At 43.8% G+C, this 26997-nt stretch overlaps 1 protein-coding gene across 3 annotated transcripts in view; it reads right to left on the reverse strand.

Annotated features, from left to right (window-relative positions):
- Window positions 1–325: 325 nt before the first annotated feature.
- SDC2 (syndecan 2) overlaps window positions 326–26997 on the reverse strand; it is a 97105-nt gene continuing 70433 nt past the window's right edge. For 2 of the 3 annotated variants that reach the window (XM_045896201.3, XM_064588093.1), the window contains exons 2-5: window positions 12520–12631; window positions 6707–6840; window positions 2476–2611; window positions 326–1574 (exon numbers count right to left, since the gene is read on the reverse strand). In XM_045896201.3, the coding sequence (XP_045752157.1) occupies window positions 1411–1574; window positions 2476–2611; window positions 6707–6840; window positions 12520–12631 (546 nt within the window). In that variant the 3' untranslated portion in view covers window positions 326–1410. Of the gene's footprint in view, window positions 1575–2475; window positions 2651–6706; window positions 6841–12519; window positions 12632–26997 lie in introns of all 3 variants that reach the window. The other variant, XM_064588094.1, reaches the window with a different exon arrangement.

The raw sequence follows: 26997 nt of genomic DNA on the forward strand, positions 1-26997 counted from the left end.
CCAAGAGTTATTTGCAAAAGCAGGCATCCCTCTCAATGTTGCCATCAGCTAGCCTACAAAGGTTGCCAACGTCACAATTCCCTCCCTGGCAGTCTTCCAATGTCTACCCCCAAACACAGGCAGGAGGATACATTCAGATTTCCTCTGGCCAATTCAGAAGTGAGTCTGGTAATAAACAGCTTCATCGATGAGCTCTTTGGTTTTGATTTACAGACACTACGGAACACTCAGAAATCAAACCCACATCATCCTCAAGAGCAGATGGTCATTTGCAAAGGGGAGATGTACATTTGATCGAAAATGTACAAAATTTATAACAGTGACATTTTCAATATTAGGCCACATGATTTATTCAGTAGTTTTTATGTTCCCAAATTACAGTTGATGTCTATTTGTAAGACTACAAAAGTTACCATTAGAATTGTCTGTGCTTATAAAATACCAACTTTTTTTTTAAACTGTTATTAACATCAGTCTGCAACGAGTTACATAGAATCATAGGCACTTCAAAGGCTTAAAAAGACGTTTACAACTTAAATGCATTTTTAAGAACAAAAACTGATTTTTCCTTAAACCCCTACTCGTACCTTCAAATTGCAAGAAATTAACAAATACAGTGGCCAAAGGAATCTGCAGCAACTTCTCAAAATACTGTTAGCATCTTTGGGTTTGCTGAGGCTTGTCAGTAACTCACATCAAATCCTCCCAAAAGAAGATCTGATTAGATAGCTATGACTGAACAGTTTTGTGGTAATAATCCAATTTTACACATTAATTTGCTGTTGCAAATCTGCCTGAAGCTACAGGTGATGAAAAACAAAGCAAGTGTAAAATGGATAGTCTGACACTTAAAAATTTATACAAAGTGGAGGTTAAAGTTTACATATTTGAAAATCACATATACACTAAATTACCATTATCTGAATTATCCAAAGACAAATTGCACCATAACAGCTACAAAAAGGCATAGAGTTTTGTTTTCAAGGGGACAAGAGGGACGAGCAGAGGAGAGGGAACAACAGATAAATTAACAAAGTAAGACCAACTTGGTAAGGTCAATCGGAGACATGCGGACACAAATTAAACAGCTTTCATCTCTGAACCATAGGATAAAAACAATCATTTTGTATTTGCGCATAAAGTTTAAGCCGATTCCATGAACACAGAGGGTTTTCATAACATAATATTTTGCCACTGCTATTCACAGAACACTGCAGATGTTATTTTAATTTTATGTCGTTCTAAAGAAATACATGAAAAGTTTTAAATACAATGGGATTTTATCACTGAAGGGCCAGAATGGCTCTTCAATGAAAAAAAAACAAAAAACAAAGATCTTCATTATTCTATGCAAAAGCTTTATTTTTAAAAGTTCAGTGATCTCATAAATAGAGACACTAAGTGGGAGTTTCATGCATAAAACTCCTTAGTAGGTGCCTTCTGATAAGCAGCACTGGATGGTTTGCGTTCTCCAAGGTCGTAACTTCCTTCATCCTTCTTTCTCATGCGATACACCAACAGCAGGATAAGGAAAATTGCAAAGAGAAAGCCAATAACTCCGCCAGCAATGACAGCTGAAACACGCCAAAAGGAAGATTACTTTCAGGAGAGATTCAAGGACTGCAGAAATTAACTTTGTCGAGCCCCATCTATTTACACCTTTATAAAAGGCTCCATTTGAAAAACCCCCAAACACTTAAAAACTGGATTCGATGAGGCAACCAGGTAATTACCCAAATCTGACATTCCCGAGGAAGGTACAGTACTTTCTTTGATTAGAATTAATAATATCAGTCAAAAGCCTCAATAAGAAAAATCTGGCTGGGGCCTCACCTAATTCCTTACTTTAAAATTCTTTAGTTTTCTCACAATTCATAGTCTAATCTTCTAATTGCTTTTTCAGTGAAGGCACAAAACACGATAGAAGTGACAAGTTTTGTAAGGGTAAATATGAAAAAAAGCAAACAAATGTCCTTTCTAGTCTTGGCTTTGGGACTATCCTTTCAAGGACTAAGTGTTCTTAAATCGTTCTTAAAATCAAATGGTGACTGCTTTCATCAGATAAGTTACAATGAGAGACAGCATCCTTAATGCCTTGGGCGTTATTTGCATCAACTGCCCTCCCCCCATAAAGGACTTTTCCTTCTCAAGTTTATTTTGATATCAGGATGACTTGGAGCTGGATGAATTGAGCTTCACATCCCACCATACCCCCCCCACACCCAGTTGTTCTGAACCAACTCAGATCCTAACTTTCCTCTTCTTGTACCAAGTGGTAGGATGAGGGAGTGGAGAGAAAATAAAGAACATTTGCCTAACTCTTGTCTCTCACTCTGGAATGAGACAGGCTCTCATTCTTCCTGCTCTCGGCAGGAAGGTGACATTCAGCAAGCTTGGCCTGTATCTCTGAATATCACTTAGCCAAGCAAGGTCTATTTAAGGACCCTCCCACCAGGCCCCCTCTGGGCTACTCACCTGCCAGGACTTCTGTTCGTTTAAACAGATTGTCTGAGTGCTTCTCAGTATACACATTTGTATCGTCTTCAGCTGGGTCCATTTTCCTTTCTGAGTCAGAGAGATGAACTTTTTCCTTATCAATTTCTTCAGGTGACTGATAAGGGAAAAGATTATAAAGATCTTTTTTAATGTGCTAGAAAGAAGAGAAAACAGAAGTATATTCCAAGGTTTATTGTTTTCCAACAATGAGTTTGGGAAATAATTATGGTGAAGTTTACACCAAGGGGCGAGGCCTAGGATGGAGCCACGTTGTCCATGGTTTTGTAGAATACCATCATAGGTAGAGGCAAGGTGGCTGCTTAGTGAGTTCATGATAATCCAGATGACATGGTTAGGTTGTTTTAGTTGATACTTCATAAGCTCTGTTTTCTCACCACTCCTCTGACTTCAGGCTCTAGCTCTTTCTGGCTCCACCAACCCAAGAACATGGTCCCAATTCTCCTTACTCCGTCAGCTCTTTGCTACACGGGGCACTGTGATGGCAGCTTCCTTTCAGGCCTTCTCTCCAGGTGATCTCCAAGGGCTCTTCCTGCTACCAACTCTGGGGAGTAGCCCTCCAGACTTAGTCAGCAATGCTCCCCTCTCCCTACTCACTCTTACAACTTCAACGAACCCTGAACTAGAACTTCAGGGGTCTGGGCTCTCTACGCAGCTCCTGTGTGACCATGACCGAGTCATACTACTTTCCTGCACCTTGGTGTCTACCTCCGTTTAACGAAGGGCATTCTGAGGTTCTTGGGTTTTCCACAATTCTAAAGCACAAATCCAAGGTGGTAACTCTCAGAAGCTCATCTCCGGTGAGCATTAACCCCAACCACACATTATTATGACAAACCTCATGAATTCCCCTCAGATTTTTTGAGTCTCTATAATCATTTGTGAGACCTGACACAATTCCCTCTGACTTACCTTCTGATCTGCATTTCAGGGGTCTGTGGGTGTGGGGACAGGAGGTCTCCACAGAGCTGGGGCCACCATGCACTAATAGGGACAGTCCATCAGTGCACAAGCTTCCAGGTGCTCTGGATGGAACATTCATTATTTACATTGAAACGCTTTCTTGTATAGAAGCAGGGGTTTGACTAAGGAGAATTATTTCTACAGTATGGAGCTAATCTGAAATACCTCAACCCTTGTATATATGTGCAAAATGAAATTACAAAAAGGCACCATAGATGATTAAATGAAGTCATTTAAAGATCTGTCACATCCACGTATGGTTGTTTGGATGCCTTGGATATGTATCGGAAGTAAAAGATTGTGAGCAGTGCTCTGCTTCAACCAACAACTGTGTTCTTTTTATTTTTGTCACATAAATTTACAACAAACTAGATGGGATTCTGTGACAGGGACACTAATACCACTGAGAGACCCATTCGAAAGCAGTCTACATTAAAGATAGCCTAGAGGCAACGTTTAATTTAGTTGTACCACCATGTAACTATAAGATAGAAAATTAAATCACTTATTAATAATATTCACTATCAATATTATCATTATCAGTACCTAGAATAATGTTTGACACATGATGAGTAGCATTTAATAAACCTCTCATGAAGAGATGAATGAGGACTCCATTGAATACAAATGATACTAGGAATATAAATATGTTAAAATGTTTGGGGATTATTAATTTCTGAGCTCATCTGCCAAACATTTATCTTCTTTATCTAGATCTGACACAATCACTTCCTTGAAGCCAATTTTTAAAAAATTTAAATCAAGTTTCAATCCATTCCTATCGACTGACCAGAACTCTACTCTCAAATTAGGTTTTGCTTAGGATACAACTCTTTACCATTGAAAGCCAAAATGGAGTTTCCTGCCTCAAGCTAGCGGGTCCTGATGGTCACCGACTTCGAGAGATTCAGTCACGACAAGCAGTCAAATAAAACTGTGGTAACGCCAGATGCATCTTTCAACAGCCACACTGGGTAACTGGCACACACACTCTGAGGACCCTCTCCCCATCCTCACATCATGACGCACACCAGTTACTTCTCACTTCTCCCCTTCTCCCATCCTTCTTCCATACATTCAACTTCATACGTTTATGGAGCAGCTACCATGCATGGAGCCCCCACATGCTAGGTACGTCTGCCTCAGGGTTCAGAGACCTTCTCCTTTTTTCCGATCACCTGGCCCGGGAAGTCAGTCTGCCACCCCAGTAACTGCCCCATCTTAATCCTGCAGAGCGCACTCCAGGCTGGAGAGGATTGAACATGGCCCTTCTGCATCTGCAGAAATGTATCCAGCTCTGCCCTGCCTCTCCTTTCACATGCTCTGGGGGCACCTTGGGGCTGGGAGGGAAAACAAATGCACTTTGACAAGGGGAGGAAAACAAAGCATGGGAAGCCCCCATGTGTTCCTAGCTGCAGGGGGGCACCTCTTCCTCCAGGGAAGACCTGGCACTATGGACAGGAGGCGGCCTTCCGCATCCTGTCTCCTACAAAAGCTTGGCAGCATCTTACTTCTGACCAACAGATGGGTGAGCTCTCAAAGGGGACACCTGCATTTCTAGGTTTTCATAAGCAGCTTGCTACCCCAGGACCACGGACAACGTCTCCAACTGCAGTTACACACGCTCATTTGGTGAATTGCCTTGGGCTCTACGGCTCTAACCAAATTCACTGGAGGCTTAGAGAATGCTTCCTGAGTCTCAGGTGCCATGCTATATGCACCCACATTTCTTCTTCTCAAGGACCCACGAGGAACGGCTCAGAGAAGCTAAGAAATTTGACCAGATAAAGGATTTAAAGCCTAGGCCTTCTTCAGACTTTTTTTTTTTTAAGATTTTATTTATTTGGGATGGTGTGCGCAAGGGAGAGCGTATGGAGCAGGGGGAGGGGCAGAGGAAGAGGGACAAGCAGACTCCATGACGAGCATGGAGCTTGATGTGGGGCTCGATCCCAGGGAGAGATCATGACCTGAGCCAAAATCATTAGCCAGACACCTAACGCACTGAGCCACCCAGATGCCCCTTCTACAGACTTTCATATGCATTTTCCAACTTAAATAGCTTACCCGGTAGCGAGTGGTCAACTATTTACAATATAATAATTGTAAGGCCAAAACCACCAGTCTCATAGTTTTCACTAGCTAGTAGTTTTGCTGTGTTCTAAATCCAAAGACCTTATTTCTTAATAACTCAGCTCTCAAAATGACTATATTGGGATGTAACCACGTGCATCATTATCACTGTAAGAGGCCAAAGTCTGTAGGCCACTGATGATAGGCCTGAGAAAACGTTCAGAAATAATGAGACAGGTACCTGGAGTGTCCTTATTCCATTACCTGTTCCAGCATGTGTAAAGTTCACAATGGTTTTAACTCAGAACAAATTCTTTATGAAATGAAAACAAATTTTCTTGGCTGAAGCCCAAATAAACAGAAAATGTCTTGCTTCTTAACTGGGCTGTGAGCTCCTTAGAGAAGGAGCATCCTATGAATGATACCCGTATAGAAGCTAGGTCTGGGTGATAAAAGTAGTAGGAAGAATGACCTACCGAGCTAGGAAGAGACGTGGAGGAACCTTACATGAATATCGCTCAGAGAAAAAAGCCAATCTCAAAAGGCTACATACTGTATGGTTCTAATTGTATGACATTCTGGAAAAGCCAAACTATGAGGACAGTAAAAAGATCAGTACTTGCTGGGGGTGGGGGGCGGGAGAGATGAGTAGGCAGCACACGGAGGGCTTTTAGGGCAATGGAAATACTCTGTACGAGGCTACAATGGCAGATCCATGTCATCGTACATTTGTCAGAACCCACAGGATGTACAACACCATGAGTGAGCCCTAAGGGGAACTATGGACTCCGGGTAATAATAACATGTCAGCGTAGCTTCACTGGTTGTAACAAACGTACCACTCTGGTGCGGATGCTGACAGAGGGGAGGCTGTGCACGTGTGGGAGCAGGGGCCCTATGGGAGCTCTCTGGACTTCCCCCTCAGTTTTGCCATGAACCTAAAACTGCTCTGAAAAACAGTCTATTTAACAACAAAAAAGTAGCAGGTGGGTAAATGTCAAAACGATCAAAAGAGTAAGGAACAGCCATTTACCGCAATATAATGAGAAGACCATGTGTCCTCACATCATTTTTGAAGGGGGCTTCTCAAAAGGAACAATCTGGGCAATTTTAAAAAGCATTTACGAGGACCCGCCAACGCGATGCAAAACAAACACACCTTCGTCTGAGCAGGTGTCTTGTTCTGTGTCTTCAGTGTCGTGGTTTCCACTTTTGGAACAACACCAGTGAACCCTATCTTTGGAAGTGGTCGGGCTGTTGTCAGCTCTGGGCTCTCGATGTCCTCATCAGCTCCTGCGGGAAAAAAACAAGCGAAGGTGAGCTGAGCACGGGAATCCCAACACAGGTTTCTCTATGAGCAGAGGGCGCTGTGCGGGGTGGCCGCTGACCAGGCCAGGGGCTTTCAAACTACCTGCTCCCCAAGAACCCCACACTGACCTTCCCGCAGTTTGCACACGATGAGGGGATTTCAGAGTGGATCTGTGGGCAGCCTGGCATTTTCTGTAACATTATCCTCAATGCTCTCAAGGACCCTTGCTTTCACTTCCATGCTCAAATCTCTCCTGCTCACAAGATTTCTGCCTTTCCTACGCTGAAACATGCTACACTTCCCACTTTAAAACACGACACAACGACAAGAAAGGCAGACTCTCCCACAGCAGACCCTTTCTTCTCTGAGGGGATCTGCTGCCCCCTCTCTCCTCTCTTTTATAGCCAGATTTTTCCAGTGGCCTGGTAGGTCCTCACCAGCAATCCACTCTGCTGGCCTCCCTCTAGTCAGATTTCCCCTGTCATCATGCTATCGGTGACGTTAGTTAATGAGGTCACCAATGTCCTCCACACTGCCATATCCAGAGGCATTTTCCTGAGTGGTCGTCATCTAATGGAACCTCCTCGCACCACCGGACACTGGTTAATGATCATCTCCTTCTTCATATACTATCTTTGGGCTTCTAACACTTTGACTTCCCAGTTTTCCCCCTCACCTCTTGGGCTACTTCTAAGTCTCCTTTGCAGGCTCATTCTCTTTCCACCTGGATGCAAAAATATCAGAGTTCCTTAAGGTTCTGCCCTAGGCTGCTTCTTATTCTACCTTCGCTCCCTCACCTACACTCCTGGCTTCAATTACCATCTAAATACAAATGAAACCTATATTTATATCATTAGCTTAACCACTCCTCTGAAATTGAGACCTACATATCCACTGGCTGGCTTGACATTCTCACTCAAAGGACTCAAAGGTACTATGCACCTCTCACATGTTCAAAACAGAGCTCACGATCTCCCTCCCCGTCCACCTATAAACCTGGTTGTCGTCCTGTGTTACCTGGCAGTGAACAGAACCTTCCATTCCTATAAATCACAACCCTGACTTCTTCCTTACCCCCACCTTGAATCCATCACCGCAGTTCTGATTTTACTTTAACAGGTCTTCGCTCTAACACTTTTCCACAGTTCCAGGGCCACCAGCCTCATCCAGGCCACCGTAATCTGTCCACAAGCCACCGGACCTGCCTTCTTCCTGAGAGCCCCCTCTCAGTTCACTGCCCACAAACCGGCTGTGACCCCATCATCCTACTATTTAAAACCATTACAATGGTACCCCACTGCTCCTGAGATAAATAGAAAATGTCTCAGCCCAGCCCTGCATGGTCCAGCCCTGAACCACCGTTCCAGCTTCCTTGAGCATCATTTTCCCCTCTCATCTGTCCCCTGATGTCCTGCCAGAAGCCCTCACCTGGCTAATTCCTAATTCACCTCCAGACCTCAGCACAACGATTTGCAAATTGCACTCATCTCATCCTCCCTTCCATATTATGTCAGAGTCCTCTGTTAAATGGCTTTTTAGTACTACCTTTCTTCGCCTAAGTTACATTTACCACAGATTTGTAATCGTGTTTATTTGTAGGCTATTGACTGAATGAAGTCCCCTCCCCACCCCCACCCCCGCCACACACGGGACTAGAAACTCCGTAAGGCTCCGGCCTCTCTGAGTGCCTAACAGACTCCCCAGCACATACAGGCTCTGATCCAGTGTTTGTTCAAAGAGTGACTAACCGCCAACTGCCACCTGGGCACTGTTTTGTTTTGTTTTTGCCTTTTGACCGGAATAGCATTTGAGAATTTCTGACATTCAAATACGACATTCTTTTTAAGGTGATCATTTGTCAACTGTGTAACAACTCAAATAAACTCAAAACTCTGTACCTCAAACTAACCCGCTTCCTCAGACAGGAACGAGTAATGAATACCTCCAAGTTCCTCACAGAAGCCCGGTCACGTAACAAGCAGTTCAGAAGAGGTAACGTGCTGGAGACAGGGCAAGAGCCCTTGTTTCTGTTTAATGTCACATTTTAAAATATTTTATTCTATCAGCTATCTCCTTTAACTTGAGCACATACACTCATCATACGGGGAAGAAATCGTAGGGTAAATCGTGAAATAAATATGGGATTTGGCATTAAAAATAAACCTAGTACTGGTTCTGGCATATTTAGCTGTGTGACCTTGGGCGAGGAATGCTTGAAACTTAGAGTCTTCACGTGTAAAACGGTGATATTAATTCTTCGAGGTCTGCATGTGATAGATATTAGAAAGCACGGTACACACAAAACAGTATATGTAAATATGTCACGAATAATGATGGCTCCAGAAACACACTGCTCTTTTATATCAGCCCACCTGATTTTCTATCAAAGTCTTACATATAATATGCTTGATTTATTCCTACAATGAATCATTTCCTTACAAAAGATTTCTGCCAATGCCAAATGAAAATTTTCCATTAAGGGCTTTCAAGACCCCCTTCGTTCATACCAGTTACAAATATGAATCACCGAAGTAGGGGGATCTGTTGTGAGAAAGGGGAGATTTTTGTAAGGTCAAAAATTCCCTCAAGCTAGACTTCTTCCATCAGAGACAGGGGAGTGATCTGCCTCGGGTGGTTCTTCTACTGTATCTGTCATCATCTTTATTCAAATAGATGGTCCCCCCCTTGCCCAAACCAGAGACCTGGGAGCCCCCTGGATCACATCTCTGGCATCCCTGACTTGTGAGCTTCTCATTGTTTCCCCTGGCCTGAGACATCCCACCCCGGAGCCTTTTTCCACCTACTGCTCACACCATCTTGCTCAGGATCAACGTCATCCCCTCTCTCCACTACAAGACTATCTGCTTCCCAGCCTTCAAAACATCATGGCTTTGGTCTCCTCTACTGTTTTAGGTGTCCTTGTGAGTTTAAGAACAATTCCTTTATTGACAGCTTAGTTGGGCATTGGAAAATATGTGTGTTCCATCTACCATTTTTAACCAGAACTCTACGTTTCACTCTCAAATTTTTGTTGTACAGCGCTTTACCATATTATGTCACTCATGACATGGTGGTACGATTATTTTTTCTCATTTCTGCATTTCTCTGTCTCTTGGTTCTTCGAAGACAGGGACCAAGCCCTTCTCATCTCTCTGCCCTAAGAACATGGCGTGATGTGTGGCATTCAGTGAATGCCTGGAGTGTTCATATTCATTAATGTCCATTCTTGAGTCCACACAAACAGCATGGCCCCATCTCCTCACCTGGGAAGCACCCTCTAGGCCCCTGGCCGTTTTCCTCTGGTCCATTTGCTTTTCCACTAGGTAGCTAAGATAGGAGTGAGGACAGAGGGAACACTGGCCAAAACCCTGGGAATCCCAGTTTCCAGCTGGGACCGGGCATCAGCTAGGCAGGGCACCCTAATCCTAGAGTGACATATTATGACACAGGAGGCAGGTCAACAAAGGAGCAAAAGGGAACACACTCTCAAGTCCAACTCCCCAGCCCTCGCCCCAGCTCTATTACTCTCCGACAGTATGGTCTGAGGCAAGTTACTCAATCTCTCCGTGCCTTGGACTTTCCCATGCGAAAATTGGAGATGGTAACAATCTGTCCTTATAGAGATGTTGGAGGTATAGAACAGTGCCTGCCACACTGTATGGGCTTTACGAATTCCAGTTACAGCTTCTACTACCTTTAAGCTGTAAATCGATATACCTTTAAGCAGTGCCAGGGGGTCTCCAAAGTCTAGAAGGATGCACTTCTTTGCAGCAATGCTCTGCCCAGGGCTGGAGCCAAGGCAAAAGCAATGTGGATCCACACTGAAAGCTTAGTTCTATCTATCTGATTAGTGTGCTCTGGATTTCAAATGACCCACTGCAAACTCCTTTCACCTGCATGGGTACAGAGAAGCAGGACTATGTACCTGCTTTCTTTATATTGAACTTCAGGATAATCTTGGCATAACTCAGGAAAATGACTTGGACAACGTCTATAGATCTAACGACTCTTGGATTCTAAGATCTACGAAATGGGAAGAAAAGGGGTCCATATTCATTATCTCTTGGGACACTGTGAAGATAGTTACAAAGCACTTTTGAGGTGCTAAAGGAAAAAAAAAGAGGTGCCATGAGTGAAAGATATTAATAGTGTTGTGGGCTATGGAGAACAACTCTTTCCACACTCATTTGGCATGTGTGGTATATATCACTTCCCCAAGAATAACTAGGGCTATTTTTACATTCAAGTTGCACTGTAAGCTCATTGTTACTAGGTCAGCCACCATTGCTCTCGTCTTTCTCAGACTTGCTGTTTTCCAACTTAAAACACTCACTCCTCTACAGGTAGACCTCGACAATTGATTTTGGTCTGTTCTGGGTCATTCTGAAGCCTGGGCCAGTCTGATTTCAGACATCTATGTTCAGCATAACTTTGACCATCTGTTGAATCTACAGTGAAAACTCCAAGCAAGAAAGGTCCTGGATAAGACTTTCCTAGCATACTGCTGACCACAAATTCCTGACTTGATTATTCGCTCAATATATGCACAAGTTCTTCTTCCTTTCCAGCTTCTTGGGGGGCCATTCCTGGTGAAACATTTTCCGCATATGGTAGTTTGCAAAACTGCCAGAATCCTTTACTCCCCCTGCCTTGTATCCACATCCTCTGTAATGTGACTGTGCACATCCTTTCATTCAGACTTGGAGGCTGGGCTGGCCTAGGACCTGCTTTTGACTAGTAAAATGTGGTAGGGATGCTGTGCCAATTCTCAGCCTAGCATGCAAGAGGCTTTGCACACTTCTACTTGCTCTCTTGGGATCTCTATATCCTCCTGTCAACAAATGGCAGGCCCACTGGAGAAGGAGAGGCTGAGTAGACCAGAGCCAAGTTTGCCCCAGAGCTGGGACAGAGCCCAACCAAAATCAATAAAGCTGCCCAGACTCTAGCTGACCAAGGACACACGAGGGGGTCCAGTTAGCCCAGCCTAAATTGCCATCCTGCAGAATAATGAGCTAATGAAGGACTGTTGATTTTAGCCACTACGTTTTGGGCTGGTTTGTCATGGGGCAGCATTACTGAGATCATAGGTTACAGATATAAGAGGGGAGTGAGGATATCACTGTATCATCATTTTGCTTGGCTGATACATTCTCCCTCCTACTCTTGAGTAAGAAGGCACAACTCTTTTTGCTTCCACCCATAATCTAGAACATAGGGTTGGTGGCTTCATCAGACTGGTGTCTGAGGGATTTCTTTCAGGGTGGCTTCCCACTTTTATCACTCTGAAAGCCTTCATAATAAAATTAAAACCAATGTTGAGCCAACACTGACTGCTTGCCAAGCACCAAACTCTAAGAGCTATAGATGTGTTAACCCCTTGGAGCTTTACAACAACGTAGGTGATAGAGATTATTATTACTTTCCATTTTATGAAGGAAGAAACAGAGACTCAGCCAAGTCAAACACATTCCCAAGATCTCACAGCTTAGGTGGCGGAGAGCTAGAATGTGCATCCAGGCATTCTGACTCCAAAGGTGTGTCCTTAACCACTGTGCATCCTGCCTGTCTCCTTGAAATAAGCTCCAGTGGGGTGTGTGTGTGTGTGTGTGTGTGTGTGTGCAAGCATGGAGAACAGAGGCGCTCACGGAGGTAGATGGCCTTACCCGAGCCTGAGGCAGAAGCATAGTCATCATCATCAATAGGATACACTCCCGAAGCTTCTTCAATGGAGCTATTGTCGAGGTACATGTCTTTATCAGACGTCAGCTCTGCTCTCTGAGAAAAGAACAAGAAAGGGTTCAGAATGGTGAGAGATTAAGAAACCTGCTCATTTAGCTTACTGTTCAGGTTTACCCCAAGGTGACTACTCCTCTTTCCTCCAGTCCTTTGAACCCACATTTCTGGCCCTCCCCTTCCTCAGGACATCCTGCTAATGTGGATTAAGTCACAGGCTGACCATAGGCAAAACCCCCGCCTCCCAAGGGAAGCCTCAGTAGCCTAATCCAAGAGAACGGAACAGCTCAGAGACCTAAGCACCTCTCAGGGGCTTATTTCATTATATTCCACTGAGCCTGTCTGAGTTTTGGTGGTCTCAGTGCTAGTTAGTTATAAGCCAGCTCAGGCATTTCCTCTGTCACAAAGTCATTGTGAGGCTCCCTTACTGGAGAACTACCAAACACTCAGATTATTTAAGACTTTCTTGGGGATGAATACAACGGTTTTACCACACTTAGGCCAGATCATCACCCAGGGAGCCATCAAGGCCCACCAAACGTCTGCAGGCCTGGCCACGCTCAGAGCTTTGTCACTGTGGCCGAGAGCTCCCCAGATGTCCGGGCAGCCCGGACCCGTGCAGACGCCAGGAAGGGAGGGCGCCCTGCAGGCAGCAATCCCCAGGGGGCTCCTCCGACAAGAGCCAAAGCCCACCCCGAGCCCGCTTCTAGGGTTCACTGGCTTAGCAGAGCCATAATGACAAATACAGATAAAGCCACATGAGCACATTCTTTTCATATTATTGGCACTTGGAACCAGCAAATCACACACTTCACATGGAGAGGGATCATTCGCGAAGTACACCGGCTCCACAGCTTCTTTGCTCTTCAGTAAGCGTTTTTGTATTAAAATTCAACCTCATCCTGGCCGTAAGAGTAACTCACATGAATTGGAGGCAGAGTAGATGCATCGTTTTTTTTATAAAATGGTCTTAATAAATTGGTATTTTCCCACGAGTATCTCAGGAAAACCCAGAAACAAAAGCAGACGGTCAGATCAAACAACGCTTGTGTTTGGAAATAGGCAACACTCATATTGTCCTATTTTTAAATATTAAATTGAATGTTTGCTCCTAAGAGGAATTATAAAAAATGTTTCCCTTACTACTCTGGCTCTCGTTAGATTTCCTCTTAAAATAAGACTCTGTGTTCCAGCGGTCGCCGTGACTGGAACCTTCCTAGGAGGACAGATGGGGTCCAGCCCTCCTAACAGCACTACTTTATTCTCTCGGGGTTTCAGCGGCTGCCTGGAGAAGCTGGAGCCTCGTAAACCTGAGCCCATGTTCTCCACCGGGCCTCAGCGCCCACCGACAGAAAAGTATGCGAACTCCTTTTTCTGTTGAGCTTGCCATACCAGCGCGTTGAGCACTGAAACCCTCGGGGCTGGTTTTCCAGTGGGCTGGCTGGCCGGCATCGAGTGACCACCCTGAGCCAAGAGCGTGGTGGCATTTTTCTGCTAGACTGGTCAGAGCTGACCTCTGCACTCGGAGGCCATCCTGCATCATCCTGGTTTCCAAGGCCGTAATTCCCAAAGCTTGTAAACCATGTCAGGATGGTCGCTCAGCTCTACCATCAACTTAACTGACCCCTAGCTGACTCTCTACTGCTCTGAGAGCAAGGACTGTACCTCACATCTCTTTAATCCACCCCAGCTCCCCGCAATCACAGTAGGGGGTGCGTATATATAGTAGGTGCTCAGTAAATGCTGCTTGGGCTGTTGGGGCTCACGCTGTAAAGCAATTTTCCGTCCGGCTTATGTTAACCTCTGTCCTGTGACTGTCATCTGGAGCACCCCCTCATTCTTTCTCTCAAATCCTGCCTATGAAACAGGCTCTGACCACCCCAGTCCCTGGATGTAGTCGTACACTGCGATTTTGGATTTTATAGCCTATGAACAGTTTAAGCCCTAAACTCTTACTGTTATTTTTCATTGTTTCATGTATACTTTCTTTTGCCCCTCCGCTGAGTACAACTTGCTGAAGGCAGCATGCTTCCTGCCTCTCTCAAAATGCATGCGTACTCAATAAATATTTGTCAACTGAGATTACCTAAAACAAATTGGCCTTTGACTCAGGTTTCAGAGTTAACACCTCTCACGGGACCTCCAGGATTCCTACAGTTAAAATCTCTCCATTCTAAGCCTGGGAGATTGTCGGCCCCAGACCTCCCATGCGCGTTGCATCACATCTCCTTAAGTAACCTAGAGTCTGAAACCTAAGTCAAAGTATCTTTTAACATATTAGAAACCTATTTGTCTTTTCTTAATATTGATTCCATTTTCCTCTTGACTCTGTCCAAAAAGTTGGAGGTGGCATGGTAACACGAAGATATTTAATTCCTACGGGTTAACTGAATTTCTGTTCATTAGGTGAGCCAGTTGTCATCTGTCACAACAGACAGGCAGAGGGGCCAAAAAACATCTCCCAGGGAATTCTGGCCACCTCACAGTTCAGCCACACTGGGTCGCCTGACAGGCAACTGACTTCCCCACGACAACCCTCCGAGGAAGCTGTCCCGCCTGAGCTGCTACAGGACTTGGGGTAGAAGCGTGGGCGCGTCTGGAGAAGCTGGTTTGCCCTCGGCCCCTTGGGGTCTACAGGGCTCCAGTATGGTTGTGGGGCGGACGAGATGTTTCACAGGCTGGAGGACCACTAGGTATTCGGCTCCTCCATCCTCCAGTGTCGTGCAAATGACTGTGACATCAAACCCACAGTCATCTCCTGCTCTGATGTCAGGGGCACCAAGCACAGAGGAGGAATTACCAAAATCGTTCCACAGAGTCCAATTTAATAACAAGCAGGGCCCTTTTCACTCTGTAGCAGATAATGCTCAAAGAAAAACTCCATTGTCTTTCCTTTAAACAACAACAACAACAAAAACCTTTCCAAACACGACAAGTGCCTTTTGTGGAGACTCCGCACTCCAGGCTGAGAGAATTTCTGCACTCAACATATGCCTGGAGAGCGAAATGGAGTTGCATAAACACTCCCCTGGGGCAAGATGTGCATCTCTCGAACACCATGGAAAGGGGTGACTCAAGACGACTGCTTACTGCTTTTACACCTAGCCACATGTGGGCTGCCTCGCTAAGCAGAGCGCCGGGACTCGCCCTGAGCCCCCTCCTGCTCAGTGAGGCAGAGCCACTGGACTAAGGGAACGGTGGCAGGGCCCAGCAGCACGGAGCGGCAGGCCGACCGGGGCATTTCACAACGACGTGGTTTAGTGTGGGGCTGACCACTTCTGTGAGGCTGGGCCAATCCTGTTAGCTAACAGGGCTCAGAGTACGAGCTGGAAGAAAAACAGAGTTGGTCTTTCAGACCTTCTCCCCCTTGGCTGATGCAAGACGTGAACACCGGAGAGCAAACGGAAGCTGTGGAAAGCCACTAGGCACGGTGAGGAGGAAAAGCTACTGCAAACCACAGAGGCTGATGCTTGCCGCCATCTTTGGCCGCGGAACCTGCAACCTTTTCCTTGCAGGCAGTTCCTCCCAGAGAACGCACCACTGACTCAGTTTTGTATCCCCACAATGCCCAAAGGCAGGCAAGGTACATACCTGCTTCTACCCTAACTCCCTCCCTCCTTCTCCAGCCCCCGAGCTGCGGCAGCCTCATCATACTGGGCCTGGGCCACTAACTACTGAGGCCTCCTTACTTGGCCGCTGGCTAAGTCTTTGTGTTTGACTACACTCTGCGGAGGGACCATCCTTAAATGTCACCGTATCACTCCCAGCTAAAAACCTTTTATTGGTTCTCTGTCACCTACAGGATGATATAAAAACTCCTTAGCTTGGAAAGAAGGGCTTTCACCATATGGTCTCACCGGCACTTGCGGTGTCGGCTGCCGTGCCTTCCTCTACCCAACCCCGGGCTCCCCGACAAACTCAAGAGACCTGGTCACACTGATTTCCTTTATGTAAGACTGCTACGAGGAAACAAACTCCTTTAAGGATGGAAAATTGAGGAGAGCCATGGTGATCTAGGCCTTACATGCCTGAGGATGATGAAAACCAGTATTCTGAGAGAATGATTTAGCCCAAACTCATATGGTATCTGTAATATAAATGAACAGAGAAATGTTAATTTGACGCATAAAAGACCAGTGCCCAGATCTTGGTTTTAGTAATATCACCAACCTGTCTATTTGTGAGACAGCAACTGAACAAATCTACGTATTGGACTTTCTCACGTAGATAAAGCCTACCTTGAACAAATATTATGTTTCAAACTGCCAGTGTGGAAATCAGTTATTTAGAAATCTGAGGTCTTCCTTGAAAGATACACTGCCTTATCTACTAGATGAATGTCCTCTAACTCTCTTAAACTAGCACAAGCGATAAACAGTGGTCAAGATAATTAAAGCTCAAAGCAGTAAGTGTTAAATTCACTTTACGGTTGCAACTCAGGTTAATAACAAAGTCAGAAAGTAGAAAATCTAACTATTTATGGACACCAGACATACCTGCAACTGATCTTCAGAAAATTAGCCTTTGGATATAAAAATAAAATATTCATGTGGCCTAATATTACATTCTGTATCACATCACAGAAAACAAACACCTAGATGATGTTCTTAGTTTTAGGATAAAGGCACATCTAGTCCTGATTTGGACTCAAATGTCTATTAATTTTTAGGGTGATTACAAAGTGCCAGACTGGTTGTAACTTTAGCTTATCTTTCCAGAGGTGACTTAATTAACTCTTTTGTTACTAGCTAACATACACTGTAAATGAATAATAATAACCTAAAATTTTCTCCCATACCGTCATTCAGAGATGATACATATGTCCTTCAGATGAACTTGACAATTCTGGCTTAGGTAAAGCCCAAAGGAACATTAATCTTAAGAGCTTGGCTGGACATTATAGGCATCAAGATCACCTATTTATTTCAAAAGTGAAGAAACAGAGCAAAGTAGCTTTAAAATCATCCAGTCTAGTTGGTGCTCAAACTTGAGCCCAAGACTCTAGACACTTAATTCTGGGCTCTTTCTGTTACAATGTAATTCCCCAGAACATGAAGATATCAGAGCCATTCAGCCCGGAATTCAGAAGGATTAGCTGTAGCTAACTGTTAAGTGTTTATTATGTGCCAGGCATTTTGTGCTAAGTGTTTTGTAAGCACTGGCACATTTAATCATCTCAACAATCTCCACTGCAGACCAAGCTACTGAGACTTGCCTAAAAAACATACAGCTCAGAAGTAGAGAGCAGATTCATATCCAAGTCTGAACTTCAAAATGTATGCTCGTTGAGAGTGCTGGCCATGCTGAGCCTACCTCCCTGCCTGCTTTTCCTGTGATTCACATGTAATCATCATAAAGGTCCTGAGAAGAACTGCAATCAGAGTCACGTTGACCTGCCTGAGCCAGCACTTATACACTTTGGCCATGGAAATTCTCCCTCCAGGATATCTATTTAACATCTTTCAGAACTAGCATTCTTGGCATCCTAGATAGGAAAAAAAAATTCTATGTTAAGAGTTAAGAGTTCTAGGGCGCCTGGGTGGCTCAGTTGGTTAAGCGACTGCCAACATGGAGTCCCAGGATCAAGTCCCGCATCGGACTCCCTGCTCAGCGGGGGGTCTGCTTCTCCCTCTGCCCTCTTCCCTCTCGTGCTCTCTGTCTCTCATTCTCTCTCTCTCAAATAAATAAATAAAATCTTAAAAAAAAAAAGAGTTAAGAGTTCTAGCTTAACAGTTCCTTCTCTGCCTAATGTCCTGTAAGCTCCCCCTATGAAGGATGCCTGGAGTCATGACCATCATTTGCCATTCATTCATTTCAGGAATACCTTCCTCTCTATCAAGTATCCCATCCAAACCAAAGAGGTAATAGAAGAAAAGAGCCCTATGTTTATTGTTGGAAAAAGATACTATTGTCCTTGAATAGGTGACATTTGCCTGTTTTGTAAGCTTATAAGCAAATACTGTTGGATTTATAAGCACTTATTTTAAGGGTTTGTTCACAGCCAACTAACTGCCTGGTACCTAATCCTGTTCTAGGCTTACTCTAACATCTGGTATAAAATACATACAAAAGCCAAGGTCAAAGGTGAGGTCACACATGAAAGAAAATTTATAAATTCTTTACTTAAGAAAGCTAAAGTGTTTTACTTTTTTTTTTTTTTTAAGATTTATTTGCGTATTTGAGAGAGAGAGCTTGTGCGCACAAATAGGGGGAGGGGGAGAGAGGGAGAGGGAGACAATCAGACTCCCCGCTGAGCAGGGAGCCCAATGTGGGGCTGGTTCTCAGGACCCTGAGATCATAACCTGATCTGAAATCAAGAGTAGGACGCTTAACCAATTGAGCCACCCAGGGGCCCCTAAAGCATTTTAAGAAACACTTTAGGGTACCTTCCATAAAGTGGGGAATGGATTTATAGGCATACCTCAAAAATGGCAGGTTTGGTTTAAGTTGCAATAGCATTATGTCCAAAAAGCCAATCTACGTAACTTAATTATAAAATATTGCTAAAAAAAATGCTAACCATCATCCAAGCTTTCAGTAAGTTGTAATCACTGATCACTGTAACAAGTATAATAATGAAAAGTATGAAATATTGCAAGAATTACCAAAATGTGACAGGGACACAAAGTGAACAAATGCTGTCGGAAAAATGGTGCTGACAGACTTGCTTGATGCAAACTTTCAATTTGTAAAAAATAATTTGAATTGTTTCAAACCTTCAATTTGTAAAAAGCAAACAAAAACCAAAATACAATACCCGCAAAAAAGCACAATGAAACAAGGTATGCCTCTAAATTATTTATTTGCACATATTAGGAAAAATAAATCCAAATTCTGAAAAAAATCATTAGGCTTCATGAAGGAAGAATCGCATGTAGGTATAAAGTGTGAAGGAAAAGGAGGACTAGTCAGGCCTGCTCATAAAAATGGCAAATTAAAAAAAAAAATTTTTTTTAATGTAAAAATCACAGGCAACTATATAGAGAAATCCAACTGGTTCCACGAACCTTTTGCCACAAACTGAGGCCTGGCAGATGACGGAATTCCTACAGTTCTTCAAGTCTGAACCACTCATTTGGAATTACCACCAAGGTGGGGTTTTCCTGTTGGATACAGAGGGGGAATCTTATCTCACCACTCAGAATGCACATTCCTTGAAGAGGTCCAAGAATCAGGGCAGGGCTGATGATTTCCGCATCTTCTATCAGACCTAGCATCGTGCTCTATGAACCAACACAGGATAAAGGCTCAACAAAGAGTAGAAGAGGTCACAATTCCCCAAAAGGCTGAACCCAAGCTTAAAGCCATTTGGGGAAAGGAAAGAACCATCCTTTCTAACGAAGTTAACCTGGTTACCTCACATCTGGGAAAACTAGATCAATGTTCTCTTACCTGGTCTCTTTAAAATGAGCAATCTGCAATTCAGCCTTCTACTGTGAGGAGAAGCTATAAAGGTAAGTGTTGACCTTAGAAGAAAGTGCCAACTCACTAAGGATGCCTCCAATGAGCCAGAGACAGTGTTAGTCTTTGGAGAACATTTCAAGGGCTGAAGAGCATTTAAAAAGTAACACTGAGATAGTGTACTTAATGGTAGACATTTTCCTCTTTGTTAAAATAAAAAAAAAAAGAACTGAAAGTGGTTCAAAAGCAGTTTGATTTCCTAGCTTTTGAATTCTGAAACATTTGAATCACAAAATTCAATCAACATGTCTTTTAATACTCTTCCTGAAATTGGTTTATTGCTAATACTAAACAAAAACCAGTCTTCCTCTCAGGCAACAAGGAAGTCAAGTCAGGGGAGGGCAGGGGGAAGCAGGACACACTGATTCTTCTTTTTTTAAGGTTTTATTTTAATTCACACACCAACAATTCTTACTTCTGTTTGTGGTAAAGGGTTCAGATTCCTAATCTGGAGAGAGAAGCGAAGAACCTTTGCCCTGAATTAAATTCGTTGGCAACAAAAATACGGCCCCGCGAAGCGATGTATATTAAAGCACTGCCTGGGACCTCTGAGTGGGATCATGCTGAATATGCATGACACACAAAAGGAAAATGTTCATTACTTACAGATGAGCTCCAAGTTGTGCTTTCTTCCCTTTTTGGAATATCAAACAGAGGAGAGCAAGAGGTTTGTAGCCATGTTATTATAAGCACTGCTGCCTCTCCCACTCCCAAACTAGAACATTCCAGTATTTATTTTGTTATCCATACGACCACAGTTTAGACTAGAGTAAAAATAGAAGCCGTGTGAGCCTAACCTGAAAAGTCCCAAGTGCTGGAGAGGGTCAGTATTAATATATTCTAACTGAAATAACGAGATTCTGTTTCCTGGTGGAGTTTGGCAGGAGCAGGGGGAAAAAGAGATTTGGAATTTATTTCTTATTCAGAAGTGTTTTGTAAAAACTACCATAACGGGACAGACTCCAAGTCAAGCACAAGAAGGCAACAGGCTCTGGTTTAGATTTAATAATTCACTCTGAAGGTTTTCAACTGTGACAACTTTAGGCCCCACAGCACAAACACATATATTCTCCACCCTATAGGGGGGCCCACAGAATGCCACGGGAAGCCTATGGGACAGGCAAATGGGAAAGACCTTAGGTCCAAAGGGCAGACCACACCCTCCCAGGCTCCAGCTGATGATGCCAGAGAAGGGACCTACGGGCTGAGGCCAGCAGCAGCTGATGGATGCAATTTCCAGCTGAGACCGTACTTCAGAGGTCTAACCTAGCACTGAGTTTGAATGTTAATAGGAATATGGGACACTTTACTACTGGTCTGTGAAGAGACACTTTGACTATTTAAAAGACACCAACGAACAGAAACTGGCACAGGCCCTTGGGGAAGCACACTGCTAAGGTGTTTTAAGAAGATAGGAAATCTTTTATACCATCTGACCAGATATTTCTACTCTCAGGAATTATCCTAACGAAAAATTATAAAAGGAAGAAGAGTTAGGGCGTTTACTACCACACTAAAGCAAAATCACCAAGACAACCTATATGCCCACTATGGGTGGTGGTGGGGGGGTAGCTCTGTAAATTATGTGTGATGTGTTAGCTTTCTCAACATAGCCGTTAAAAATCATATACCACAGAGCAACAAAGAAAAGTGTTTAGACAACACATGAAATTTAAAAACATATACTATTTTAATTTTTCCTAGTATTACAATTCTATTAAAATTTCCTATCATTTGGCCAAACACAGATAGGGGAATGGAAAACGAATGGAGTTCTGGGGTGCCTGGGTGGTTTAGTTGGTTAAGTGTCTGACTCTTGATCTCAGTTCAGGTCTTGATCACAGGGTCATGAGTTACACACACACACACACACACACACACACAGAGTGCATTGGTGAGGATGGTGGCTTATGAGTGATTTCTTTCCTAACTGATACTGTCATTGCATTTGTACCATATATATGGTGCTAAATGCACAGCAAGCACGAAGCCATGAGTCACAGTCACAGATAACAAGGGACCAGCTTCTAAACATCAACAGTACAAACAAGTAAGTTTTCAGAAGTTCAACAGTTCATGCATCAAACATGGACAAGTGCATATATACAGAGAGAGGATCTAAAGAAAGCAACATGGAATTACATAGGTGTATAAGTGATAAACATTAGAAACAAAACAAAACAACTTCACACTTCAGAGAAGTGCCATAGAATGACCCGACAGTGCTTGGGCCACTCCTGATTCATTTCATCCGAGGTCACAGTAGCAAAAGGTCTAGCCAAATGGATATTCAAATCACAAGATTCCAGGTTCTAAAATTTCCTGGGTTTAATTACCCACCTTATTAGCTACTCTTGGCTCCTGGGTTATTTAAAGCAAGGAAGCTGCTCCCTGTCAAAGTCAGGTTGGCCAGGTTTCTCACTGAACAAGTTTGCCTTCCAGCTTAGGCCCTGCCTGTGGAGGTCAAAACCTGAACTCGGAGCACTGTGCCCCGACGGGCCCCCGGGGTTGACATGCCAAGGGAGCCCCCACATGTTCCACACTGCTCCTGGTTTTCAGAGTCTGTTCTACTACACTAAACTCTCCGTAAGGAGAGCCTCTCATTCTGCCTCTTCTACTGATTCCAGAAGGCCTCTGGCCTGACCCAGTGACTACCTGACCTAGGAGAGCTTTTTCAATAAAGATGACATTTGTGGCTGGTTCCTTATCCTGGAAGATTGAAAGTGTGTCCGCACTTACCCAAATAAAAATAACAAAGCAAGAAGGAAGGGGATAAATACAAAGGTGGTAAGACCTCTGACTCCAAAAGAGAGCCAAGCTGTTCTGAATAGTGGGCTTTTAAGACCTAGGGCCAAGTATGCCCAAGCGATTATTCACATTACTGGTATCTGCTGGAAAAAACCACCCTGATTCTGCCCAAGACTCTCAGCCCCGGGCCCCATATTTCTGTTATATAAAGAAATTGTTCTTGACTTTTTAACCAAGTGGGGGAAAAAAACGAAACAAAACGAGGGTCAAGCAGCTTTTAAAGAAATGACTTCCTTGATGGAGAAACCAGGACAAGATTTGAAGATATCATTAGAGTCTACTATGAGATCCATCACGGACCCTACATGAAGTTTCCCAAGAGATGGAACCTCCCTAGGCTGTACCACAGCACTTGAGACAGGAGCACAAGATCCCGGACAAAAGCACGGTCTTCACAGAATAGGTTTACGGGAGTCCCATGACCTGTGCCACCTGTTAAGCAAATTCATTTCCGAAAGTGCTCCTGTTGGCATGCTAAAGTGTTGTATTTGACTAATTTATGTGAAGATAACATTTACACATTCGCCAAATGAAGAGGAAAAAAGACTGATAATTTTTCCCCCACCAATAATAAACACTTTATTGGTTTTGTAAACGGACATGCGGCAAAGCTTCCAGAATCCCAAAAGGTAACCTGACGCATCCCAGCGTTGTCTTCTGTCTTTCTGATCTACCTCCTCCATCAGAATCTAGATGTGAAGACAGACACTTCGCCAATGGAACGGTATACGGTTATGATACGAGGGTGTAGAGGATGAGGGGAAAGAGGGAGCCTGCAAGATGGTTCAATTACCTGCTCAGTTAAAAAATATTTAAGGAGTGCTTTGGAATATCTATTTAAAAAGAGCATTTCATTACTTTTTTGCCCCCACATGAGGCTGATTCACAGTAATTCACTAGTGATAATTAAAAGTCTCAGTTGGAACACACATTCATAAGCACCATTTCATGAGACAGAGCACTTAGTTTTCTAAAAATATGGTAAAGAAAAGCAAATAGTTATAAGTCAAAATATATCAGGCCATCTCAGGGAAATTGGTTTTCTTTTCTCCAAGTGAATCCAGTAATAAAAGTAGCTTGCCAACTGATTCCATCCGTTCCGAAGCAAGCCATACAAAGGCTTCTGTGGTGATTTAGCACCCAAGAGCGCTAAATAAAACTTGATGATGCTAAACCTAACACTATTTTCTAAAAATTCCCACATTCCCCAGGATCTTCAATTCTGCCCAAAGTCACGGACCACCCCATTCCTGCAAATGCCTCTGTAAAATAACCAATGACAAAGTCTCGATAAAAAGCCCTTCCCACCCCTTCACCCCTTCAGGCAAGCCCCCTGAGCTACCTGTACCTCTTAATTTTCTGGGGAGCTCAGACTCTTACTGACAATGCGTAACCCTGGGAGCCCGGGCCACAGTAATGGTTTCTCACTCGGGTGCCATCACATGCCTTCCAACATGGGACCAATTTCTAGTAGATTTCACTGCTCCAGGCATCCTGCCTCCAGACAGTCCCTCTGCCCACAGAGTGTTTATTATTTAATTCGTACGAGATCCACGTGCAGCCCCCGAGAATAACTCAGTCATGGCACACGTATGTAAGATGCTCACCGAAGACATGGTGCGGGCCTCAGGGACACAGCTGGGGAGCCAGCAGCTTCTAGGATTCCTAATGTCAGCAGGACATACCTGCCTTTGGCCAATGCTCTGGAATAAAAGGAGACCTCTGACTCTCTTCCTGCTGTTTAACCTTGCACACCGTTTGTAGAAAAAAATTACTCACTTCTTGCCCCTCCTGCTTTGGAGGCTGAAGAACGCGGGGCTGAATGATCGCAGCTGCTGGGCAACCTCTTTGGCATGCAAGGCAGCAACTCCTCACCTAATAGCCTTCCTCTGCCTCGCTGCCCTGGCCCGCCAGGGACGGCCATGATCTCTTCAAGCGGTCACATTGCAGCGCAGCCCCCATGGAAACCCATTTGGAACTGTTCAAGCTCGTATCAAAGATGATGTTTTTAATACAGATTGTTCTTTTTAAATCCCTTACAAAAGCAGCTGTAATCAATCGTGCTGGGGAGGGGAGGGGGACTCCGTAAAAAGCTGCCACTCAGAAAGCCCTAATATTGATTCCTTCCCCTTTCATGGCTTTTAAGAAAACAATCCCATGCTAAGAAACCATAATCAATTTCTCTAGACTTTGCTAACATGAAACACTATCTAAACTACAAAATATTTTTTTTAAATTCAATAAAAACCATAGCCGATATAAGAAATCCATCTGTTACCCTGCCTTTCGTTCTAGGGAAAACATGTTTGTTTTTGTAAAGGAAAGTCAGTTGAACAAATTCGATAATTATTAAATACTGACTAAAGCTCAGAAACAAAGAGTTGTTAAGCAGGTGACACTCAAAGATTAAGGGGAAATCTGTCTTCATTTGAGATCCGGCTTTTCCAATTCTTCATTTGCAAGACAATACATGCTATTTTTCCCTGTGCCTATTCTTAGAGAAAACTGTCAATTCTAAGCCTGTGTTTATAGACCGTCATGATTCCAAGTGGTCACATCCTGACTGAACTTCCAAATACCAGAATATTTTAAGTCGTTTCCCAGGAATTATGGTAGATATATTATTCTGTCAAATCTGCCTCTCCACATTAGGCCTCTCAGAAACACAAACATTTCAAAAGGCAAAAAGTCCATGTTTAAGACCGTAATACGCAGATGGAGTCATCTGGCATTTTCATTTAAAAAAATAATATTCAAAATCCTCGCGAGCCTCAACAGCCCATTTCCAGATTAGACATTAAGGAAAAGCACAGTTTAATGTAATGTCTATTATCTGTACTCCTGTTTAGAATGAAAAAAAAAAAAAAAACCCAAAGACTTTATTAAAATGCCTTCCATAAAATGAATACAGAACCGGAATCTAAGCAGCCAGCCAGCCCATACAACTACTGTGTCAGCGTGGCACTTACCACGTGCATGGAAGGAGATCTGGTCAAATCCGAGAGCTGGCAGTAAAGCAGAAAAACAAGAGAACTTGCTTCGCCCTTTGCTTTTCTCCCAAGTAAGTATAATTTCAATTTCAAGGGAGTGAGCTATGATTTCTGTGGTAAGGATCTGATCCTCATTCAGGTTTCCTGTTCCCAGCATCCAAAGACCACAGGAGTTTACTGAACGGATGGCTATACGATTTGCAAATGTATTAGTTGAGAAGTTTAACTCCCTCTCCACACCTACCCCAACCCTTCAAATTAGAGAAGGCCCCTGCTTTTTCACCAAACTAAATAAGCAAGAGCTGAGGGTTCTGTAAAACTCCTTAACACTAGCTGATCAAGGGCCAGAACCTTTGTCAAGCCCTACCTCCTGGGGCCACCACACAAGGAGGATTTCACAGCTTCACTGGCCTGGGCAGCCTTTGTATCCCCAGTACGTTCCTTAAGGCAACTTTCCTCCAGCAAACAAATCTCTGGCCTTCCTCTCTTCCATTGTAAAACTGTTGCAGCACAAAACACCCAAGCATTAAATAGAAACCAGAATTAGGATCAGCCTGGTCAACCAACGCCAATCCCATCCTTCTAGTTGGATGCCCTAGATCAGGGCTGGCTGGGGAAATTTACTACGGGGAGCAGAAATGTTCTGTATGTGTCTTGTCCAAAATGGTAGCCACTAGCCACACGGGCCTGTCAAGCAGGTGCAGTGGGGCTAGTTCAACAGAGGCACCGAGTTTCTTATTTTATTTATTTATTTATTTTTAAGATTTTATTTATTTATTTGACACACAGAGAGAAAGCACAAGTAGGCAGAGAGGCAGGCAGAGAGAGAGGCAGAAGCAGGCTCTCTGCTGAGCAGGGAGCCCGATGCGGGACTCGATCCCGGGACTCCAGGATCATGACCTGAGCCGAAGGCAGTTGCTTAACCAACTGAGCCACCCAGGCGCCCTATTTTATTTACTTTTAATCCATTTAAATCCAAATAGCCACATGTGGCTAATGGCTACCATATTGGAGAGGGCAGTTCTGGAGAGAATTTTTAAACTGCTGTTGGAAGCCGTCGACTGCTGCCAGGCTAAGCCACTGAGGGACAAGTGCTCTCCTTAAACAATCACCGCACGTTAGCAGGAACTGGCGCCTAACAACCTAATT

Source organism: Mirounga angustirostris, unplaced genomic scaffold (assembly GCF_029215605.1).
Source record: "Mirounga angustirostris isolate CCGP_5_RB_7025 unplaced genomic scaffold, mMirAng1.0.hap1 SCAF_4, whole genome shotgun sequence".
Taxonomy (NCBI): Eukaryota; Metazoa; Chordata; class Mammalia; order Carnivora; family Phocidae; genus Mirounga; species Mirounga angustirostris.